The sequence below is a fragment of the Coturnix japonica genome, linkage group LGE22C19W28_E50C23, assembly GCF_001577835.2.
Source record: "Coturnix japonica isolate 7356 linkage group LGE22C19W28_E50C23, Coturnix japonica 2.1, whole genome shotgun sequence".
Lineage (NCBI taxonomy): Eukaryota > Metazoa > Chordata > Aves > Galliformes > Phasianidae > Coturnix > Coturnix japonica.
In genome coordinates, this window is record NC_029544.1 from 559165 (window position 1) to 567477 (window position 8313).

The following is an 8313-nucleotide window of genomic DNA, read 5'->3' on the forward strand; positions in this document are numbered from 1 at the left end:
TGTAGGGTGGGTGTGGGGTGGATGTAGGGTTAGATGTAGGTAGGGTTGGGTTTAGGGTGGATGTAGGGTTGGGTGTAGGGTGGATGCTGGGTGTATATGGGGTGGATGTGGGGTTGATGTAGGGTTGGGTGTAGGATGGATGTAGGGTAGGTGTAGGGTTGGGTGTAGGGTGGGTGTAGGTTTGGGTGTAGGGTGGATTTAGGGTTAGATGTAGGTAGAGTTGGGGGTAGGGTGGATGTAGGGTGGATGTAGGGTTGGGTATAGGATAGGTGTAGGGTGGACGTGGGGTGGATTTGGGGTGGATGTAGGGTTGGGTGTAGGATGGATGCTGGGTGGCTGTAGGGTTGGGTGTAGGGTGGACACAGGGTTAGGGTTAGATGTACACTGTTATAAGACTAGGGTTAGATATAGGATGGATGTGGGGTGGATGTGGGGTGGCTATAGGGTTTGGGTGTGGGGTGGAAATGGGTCCTGACCCCCATCAGAGTCCCCACCTGGAGCCGGTCCTGTTGGTGAGGCCGGAGGGCGCGCTGGATGCCATGCTGTGCCCCAGGCTGAGTCTGCCCTGCAGGGCTCTGCATGGAGAGATGGCACGGGGTGTCACAGCCTGGGGACAGCCCTGGGGGCACAGCAGTGCTGTGGGGCTGAGATGTGGGGCTGAGATGTGGGGCTGGGATGTGGGGCTGAGATGTGGGGCTGGGCTCCAGCTCTCACCTGCTGATGGTTTTCTCATTCCCCGGTAGCAGAAGGGCTGCAAATAGGAAGCACAAAAATGACAGGGGATGGCAGGGGACATCGGGGGGGGTTTGGGGACAGGGTTTGTGTCTGCAGCCCCATAGGGCTGCTCCCATCCCCAGTGGATGCTCAGTGTATTGGGGACATGAAGGGACCCCCATGGGGGGCTGCTACCTTCAGCTCCCAGCGTCAGGTCATCCTCAAAGCTGGTGCTGCTGCTCTCCCAGCCTGTAAAGCAGCATCACCCCGAGGGGCACAGGGCTCAGAGAGGGGACCCCCACCCAGAGCCCCTCCATGCTGTGCCCATAGAGCACCCACAGCCCCCTATGTGCCCATAGACCACCCACAGCCCCCCTATGTGCCCATAGAGCACCCACAGCCCCCTATGTGCCCATAGAGCACCCACAGCCCCCTATGCTGTGTCCATAGAGCACCCACAGCCCCCCTATGTGCCCATAGAGCACCCACAGCCCCCTATGCTGTGCCCATAGAGCACCCACAGCCCCCTATGTGCCCATAGAGCACCCACAGCCCCCTGTGTGCCCATAGAGCACCCACAGCCCCCTATGCTGTGCCCATAGAGCACCCACAGCCCCCTATGTGCCCATAGAGCACCCACAGCCCACGTACCATAGGGACCCAATGAGCTCAATTCCTCCTGCAGCGCCTCCGAGGATGACCTGAGTCCGGAGTAAAACCCTATTAGGTCCAATGGGGTTGCAAGGCAACGTGATGGGATGGGGGTGGGTGGAATGGGGGGGGATTGAGCACACTGGGATGATGTTGGGTTGGTTGGGGGGGGGATGCTCAGAGGGTGAGCAGGGAGCAAAGGGATGGCAGTGCATTATCATGATGCATGATGTGTGATGCATGCATCCCTGTGCAGCTCCAACATCCCCCCACCTTTGGGTGCTGGGGGGACAGACAGTGTTGCATTATACATCCCCCCCCCCAGCCCTGCAGCTCACCCGCAGTCCTGCAGCCACGTCTCTATCTTGCTGGAGGAGCTTCCTGCAGGGGGGCAGAGGTGAGATAAAGCAGCACGAGGGGAGATGGGTTTGCTGTGGTCACCAGCTCAATATGGGGCAGAGCTGAGCCCAGGGCCATGCATTGGTCACCAGCTCAGGGACCAATGCATTGCAGACCTTCCATGAAGACATCATCCAGGTGGGGTGGCTGCAGCTCTGGGATGTCCTGCATGGCTGCAGCTGCTTCCTCCTCCATCACCGTGGTCCTCCAGCAGCGGCTCTGCCGGGCCCAGGCTCGTCGTCTCTCCCATGAGGAGGGGCTGAGCACTGAGGACCCCTCCATGGTGGGGATGGGAGGGTTTGGGCTGCCCCGGGCACAAGGAGACACTGTGAGGATGGGGGAGGTTTGAACTTGGGCATGGCAGACCCACAGCATCACTGCAATGTATTGGAGTGGGCTGCACAGCACCAGATGGGGTTTCTTTTGGGGTTTCTTTAGAGCCTGGTGCTTCCCATAGGAAAGAGCTTTCCCACTCTGCCTGTGTCCCATACAGTCCTCAAGCAACCCCTCTTCCATCCTCATCCTCATTGCCATCTCCATCCCATATCACCCCATCCCAATCCCATCCTCATCCCATTCTATCCCACCCCATCCAACGCAGACATACCTTCATCCTCATCTCAACCATCCCACCATCCATCCCGATCCATCCATCCCATCACCATCTCATACATCCTCTCCATCCATCCCATCCCATCCATATCATCCCATCATCCCTCCCTCCGATATTCCGACCCATCCATCCATCCCATCCATCCCATCGCCATGCCATCCATCGCACCCCATCGATGCATCCCATCCCAATCCCATACTGCATCCATCCTCATATCCGTCCCTCCACCATCACCATCGATCCAACTATCACCATGCAATCCACCCATCATCGCCCATTCCACCATCACCCATCCCATCCCATCCATCCCATCAATCCATCCCCATCCCCATACATCATCATCCCAGATCCAATCTCATTCATCATCCATTTCCTATTAGATCCCATCATCATAACCTGGCGTTTCAGACCAGCGAATGATCTGCACCAGAGGTGATGAGCCCAGTCATCTTGGGTTAATACTGCCCCACCTTACTTCCATAACCCCCCAGAGCTGCAGCTGTGCTGAAATCCCCAGAGGAAGGAGGCTGCAAAGGCAGCAGGTCTGGGTGTACGTTACCATTTCCATCAACCCTCACAGCTGGTTCAAGCAGCATCCCCCAGGCAGCACGCCAGTATGTGTTGCACAGGTAAGTGGATCCACCGCCCAATATGGGCAGGGCCCATGGGCATGGGGTATGTGGGGCTCACAAAGCAGAGCCATGGCTGGAGCATCAGAACCGAGACGTGGCGGGGCTTCCCCAAAGAAGTACCCAGGACTGCGAGGGAGAGCTGTGACGCCACAGACCTTAGGAACCACCCCAGCCGCCAAGACTCCACCCCATGGTAACAAAGGGGCCTGCCATGGCAACAGGGGATCCCAGCTCATCGGCAGTGTAAATGGGGATCCAACGGGCGCCCATTCATCCCACCATGTACCGAGCTTCCCTACCAACAACCCCAGCACAGCTCTTCACCTGACTCATCCATCACCTTCATCACCCTCCACACTCCTACACATATCCCTGTCCCCCATCATCCCCTGCCCCACACTCCCCCACCCCCTGTCCCATAATCATGTCCCCATCACCCCCTGCCACATACCGCCTCGTGTTCTACTCCTACTATCACGCCCACATATCCCTGCCTCCCACCTCCTGCCCATCAATGCCCATCAACTCTGCCCCATAACTGCATACAATCCCTGTACACCCTACCCCATAACACTGTCCCATCACCTCCTACCTTCATCACCCCTATACCGCCCTCACCCTGTTTTCCCCCATTTCCACGCCCCTGCTCCCATGCACCCCTGTCGCTATCACAACTCCTATATTTCTATATCCACCCTACCCCCCATAACTCCTGCCCCACCACCTCCTGCCCATCACCCCTGTCCCCATCACCACCCGGTCCCGCATACACCCCCGTCCCATCACTTCATACGCTGTCTCCATCACCCCGTTGCCAATCACCACCGCCAACACCCACCTGTACAACCCCCCTAGATTAGCTCATCAAGTTCATCATTCGCATACCCCCTCTCCTTCCCACCCTCCACACATCACCCAGTCCCACATCTCCATGAGGCACAACCCGACACCCATTCCCCTCACTCACCCAACTCCAGGGGGGGGGGGGGGGTACAGGGTGGTCCTTAACCCCACCGAGGGTCCATTGGCTGCGCCCCCCCCACCCCTCCACCTCGTCCCCTGGTCTCTGCCTTCATCTGTCGTCAGCGGGGAGGGAGGAAATTCATCTGTTTGGGAAGAGGAAATAAAAGAGAAACATCAACAGCCAAAACCTCAAACGTTGACCCACATCCGCCACCACCACGGGAAGAACTTAATGAGCCTCCGAAGTGGGCGATGGGGGGGTTTGGGGAGGGGGGGGGTAATTAGAACCCAGGCACTCAATGTGGGGTTCATAAGGGGCTGTGAGGGTCCATGTAATCAAATGGCTTTGGGGTCTGGGGGTGGTTGAGGATCCTAAAGGAGGTGGGGGCTGTTATCAGCACCCGAAGCCCCATTAAGGGCTGAGATGGGGTTGGGGATGGAAGAGTGGGGGGTGATGGTGGGGTGGGGGGGTCGAGCATAAAGCTTGGCCCCTAAATCCCCTTTATTCAGCCTGATCCTTATGGCAGCATCTCCACATCCCAAACCTTACAGCATCTCCCATCCAGCTCTGGGCTGAGAGCTTTGGGGTCAGGATAGGGCACAGAGGGACGTATAGGATATATAGGATATAGATATAGGGATATATAGGATATAGATATAGGGATATATAGGATATAGATATAGGGATATATAGGATGTATATAGGGATATATATAGGGACATGGGGGTGAAGATGGGGACACTCACCTCTAAGACAGCCCCCAAAGCCCCCAACCCCAATGGGATGGAGGCACTGAAGGCTGGAAGGGCCGATGAAGAGCAGTGGGATGAAGATGGAATTAACCCTTTCCAACCCAGAGCCACGTTGGTGGCTGTTCCCCTATTAACGCAGCTATGGGGTAACCCCGTCCCGCGTGTGGTTCTATCAAAGCCACAAACCCCTTCAAAAAAGGCAACGAGTCGATGCTCTGGGATCGCTCTCCTGGAATGGAGCTGCCCATAGGAGGGATATTTTTAGCCCTGGAGTGTTTGTGGATGGAGTCCTGATTTAACCATTGCTTTATCCCCATCCCCCAGGGCCATTTCCAGGTGTTCTCAGGCTCCATTCCCTGCCCCGTTGCCCTTGGATCGATGGGTGCAGCTCTGCAGAGGGCAGCCAATGGTTCAGATCCCTCCTCTGGCTCCGGTCCCGGAGCACAAAGCAATTTCCTCCCCTTCAGCTCTGAAAGCTTTCAGCCCTGGGTCCCATCCAGCATCCTCTGTTCTCAGTATGGACTGAATGAGGGATTTCAGGCTATGGGGACATCACATTTAGGGACACAGGGGATCCCATCCCAGTACCATCACCATTGGGATGCTCCATCCCATCCCATCCCATCCCATCCATACCTCCATACCCATTATCCACATCCATCTTTACAATCTTGGTTATTACTGGCACAAGTTCTATCCCTCCCTATAACGCACCACATCCCATACCGGTCAATCTCCACTTCTGCCTATCTCTTAAACCCAGGTGGGATGCTCCATCCATCCGGAGTCCCATCTCACCACTTTGGGATTTCTTCTCTTATGCGCGCTCCCATTACCAATCCCATTGGGAGACTACCAATCCGCTGCTCCTCCATACCCCCCTATGACATAAGAGCCATCCTCTCTACCCCAAATTGCTTTCGATGGAGAATGGGTTGAAGAAGCTGGGCCTAGGAGAACGACCCATAGAGTGGTGGTTAAATTGCTTTCAGCAACATAAACGAGGTCCCCTCAGCTGTGGGGCTGTGCCCACGTAGCTATGGGGCAGCACATTGCAGGGTACAATGGGGGCAACCCATTGTTCCCTATTGAGCTGGACCCCAAATCAGCTGGAGCATCACACACTGCGCCCCCATAACACCCAGGGGGGAGCTTTGGGGGCGCAGCACTGAACCCCATTATGGAGCACAGCCAATACTTTGGGTCTCTGGGAACCCACTAAAGAACAGACACAGGGATGGGGGCTGATGGCCACACATTGTGTTATGTGGCATCATATAATTCACTCTGGCGTGTAATTCAGTAGAGCAGGACGATGGACTCAGTCCATAGGAGAGACCTGAGGGGTGGTCGGGGGGGGGGGGGGTGGGGGAGACATCCTATGGTTTTTAATGGCTCTCAGTACTTTGGGCATTCATATAGTCTGCGTTTTTCCTCCACACCACTACTTATTCAGGTGAGGATGGAGCATGTCTACCAGCCTATGAGAGCGTAAAGGCAGGAAATGCCTCGCGAGGCAAAATCAAAACCTACCCTCCCCCGAGTCTCCAGCCCCTCATCCAGCCCCCTCATCACCTCAGCCAAAATTGGCACCACCGAGGTGTCCATAGCCCCCTCGGGTATCCCTATTCGAACCACACCGCCTTCCCATGGGTGCCATCACTCCCCACCACATATTAAACGGCTGGGTCGGCCACACATTGAAAAAGCATACGGAGGCACCACCGGCAGCACATTGAGGGAGTGGATTGAAGGCAGGCCCCGCAAATCCTTACCCCGTCGGAGTAAGCGGAGGCGACACGCAAATGCTGGAGCGCCATCCCCATCCTCCTCCGTCGCTCCTTCCGCCCTCCTCTTCCTCTGTGCCTGCTACTCTCACTTAACGAGATTCCCTGTCAATGAGCCATCAGCCATCCGAATCAAGTGCTCGCGACATTATAGAGATCTTGTGATGCGACGTATAGTAGAGCCGCACGGGTATATAGGCATGCGCGCTCACTCCTGCTTACCTGTATGCGGCCGATAGCTCATTGGAAGAGAGTGGTTTGGATCACCAAGGACCAGGGTATGGGGCTTATTCGACTCAGCAGACCAAGAAGGGTCTGTCGTGAGTGTCCATCGGTGACCGGGTTGCCCTGCCTTGTTTACTCGATGCGGATAGGGAGAGGAGTGGAAACTCGGGATTCGCCGACTCATTATTTGGGGAAGCGCGAGAGCTGTGGGGCTTCTGAAAGCCAGGCCAGGGGAACTTTATAGAGGGACGGAGAGTGAGGACTATAAAGTCGTTTCACTTAGTACATTAGGATAAGTTAATAGGGTGTTCACCGATGAGGGATGCTCGGGTTCATGCATATGGGACAGTTGGATATGGACGCGAGGTGCCAGCACAGCGGATAGGCGACAGCGGGACAAAGGGATGGGGAGGAATGGAGAAATAAGGGGATGGGATAGGGATAAGGAAATAGGGAATGGGGGACAGGGAAGAGGGGATCGGGATAGGAGATGGGCGGGAAAGAGGAATGGGGATAAGGGATGGAGGGAATAAGGGATAGGGAAAGTGATAGGGAAGGAATTGGGGAACAGGGACGGGGATAGGGGGGAAGAGGGAAAGGACGGGATATAGGGCAGGGAACAAAGCATAGGGAAGAGTGGATGGACAGGGAATGGGATAGAAGATATAGGAGCGGATGGGCCTCGTGCCCCACAGACCAACAGATGACAGTGACAGATGCTGCGGGGCAAAGGACACCAGAGCGTGTCCCCATCCCCACCCTGGGGGTGTCAGGCTTTGCATGGGGGGGGGTACAGAGATCTATGGGGTCCTATGGGGTCCTATGGAGTCTACGTAGTCCCTATGGGGTTCTATGGGGCCTATGGAGTCCTAGTAGCCTACTGGGGTTCTATGGGTCTATGGTGTCCTATGGTGTCCCTATGGTGTCCTATAGGGCTGGGGGGGGGGGGGGGGGGGGGGGGGGGGGGGGGGGGTCCTATGGGGTCCTATGGGGTCCTATTGAGTCCTATGGGGTCCTATGGGGTCCTATGGGGTCCTATTGGGTCCTATGGGGTCCTATTGAGTCCTATGGGGTCCTATGGGATCTATGGGGTCTTATGGGGTCCTATGGGGTCCTATGGGGTCCTATTATGGCACAGGAGGTGGTGGCAGCGCCCGCTTGGGAACACAATGTGGATTAGTGGGGGGGTGGAGTTGGGTTTTAATTACGATTTGCTGGGGGGGGGGGGCTCTTTTCACCATCTAATCTCCCAACGCCCAACAGCAGCAGCTGCTGGGCTGGATGTAGGCTATGGGGGGGCGGGGGGGTACTGTCCCTAACTGTGTCCCTGTGGGATGGCGGGATGCGTCCCCACTAACAGGGGGGGGCTGTAATGGCAGCGCTCACTGCCAACTTAGGGGGCAATGGGGGTCCCAGTGACGGGTGGGGATACGGGGGTAAGGGGGGGGCCCTACGATCATCCTATGGGGCCATTAAGGGGTGGGGGGAGCTGTGGGGTAAGGGGGGGCCACAGTCACACCTATGGGGCCATTAAGGGGTGGGGGGGAGCTGTGGGTAAAGGGGGGGCCCCACATCG

At 56.6% G+C, this 8313-nt stretch overlaps 1 protein-coding gene across 1 annotated transcript in view; it reads right to left on the reverse strand.

The window, feature by feature from the left end:
* Nucleotides 1-2179, reverse strand: part of TESPA1 (thymocyte expressed, positive selection associated 1) — an 11235-nt gene extending 9056 nt beyond the window's left edge. The window contains exons 1-6 of the mRNA XM_015886806.2: nt 1881-2179; nt 1704-1746; nt 1366-1415; nt 910-963; nt 715-751; nt 495-575 (exon numbers count right to left, since the gene is read on the reverse strand). Coding sequence (XP_015742292.1) covers nt 495-575; nt 715-751; nt 910-963; nt 1366-1415; nt 1704-1746; nt 1881-2139 — 524 coding nt within the window. The 5' untranslated portion in view covers nt 2140-2179. The remainder of the gene's footprint in view (nt 1-494; nt 576-714; nt 752-909; nt 964-1365; nt 1416-1703; nt 1747-1880) is intronic.
* Nucleotides 2180-8313: the final 6134 nt, after the last annotated feature.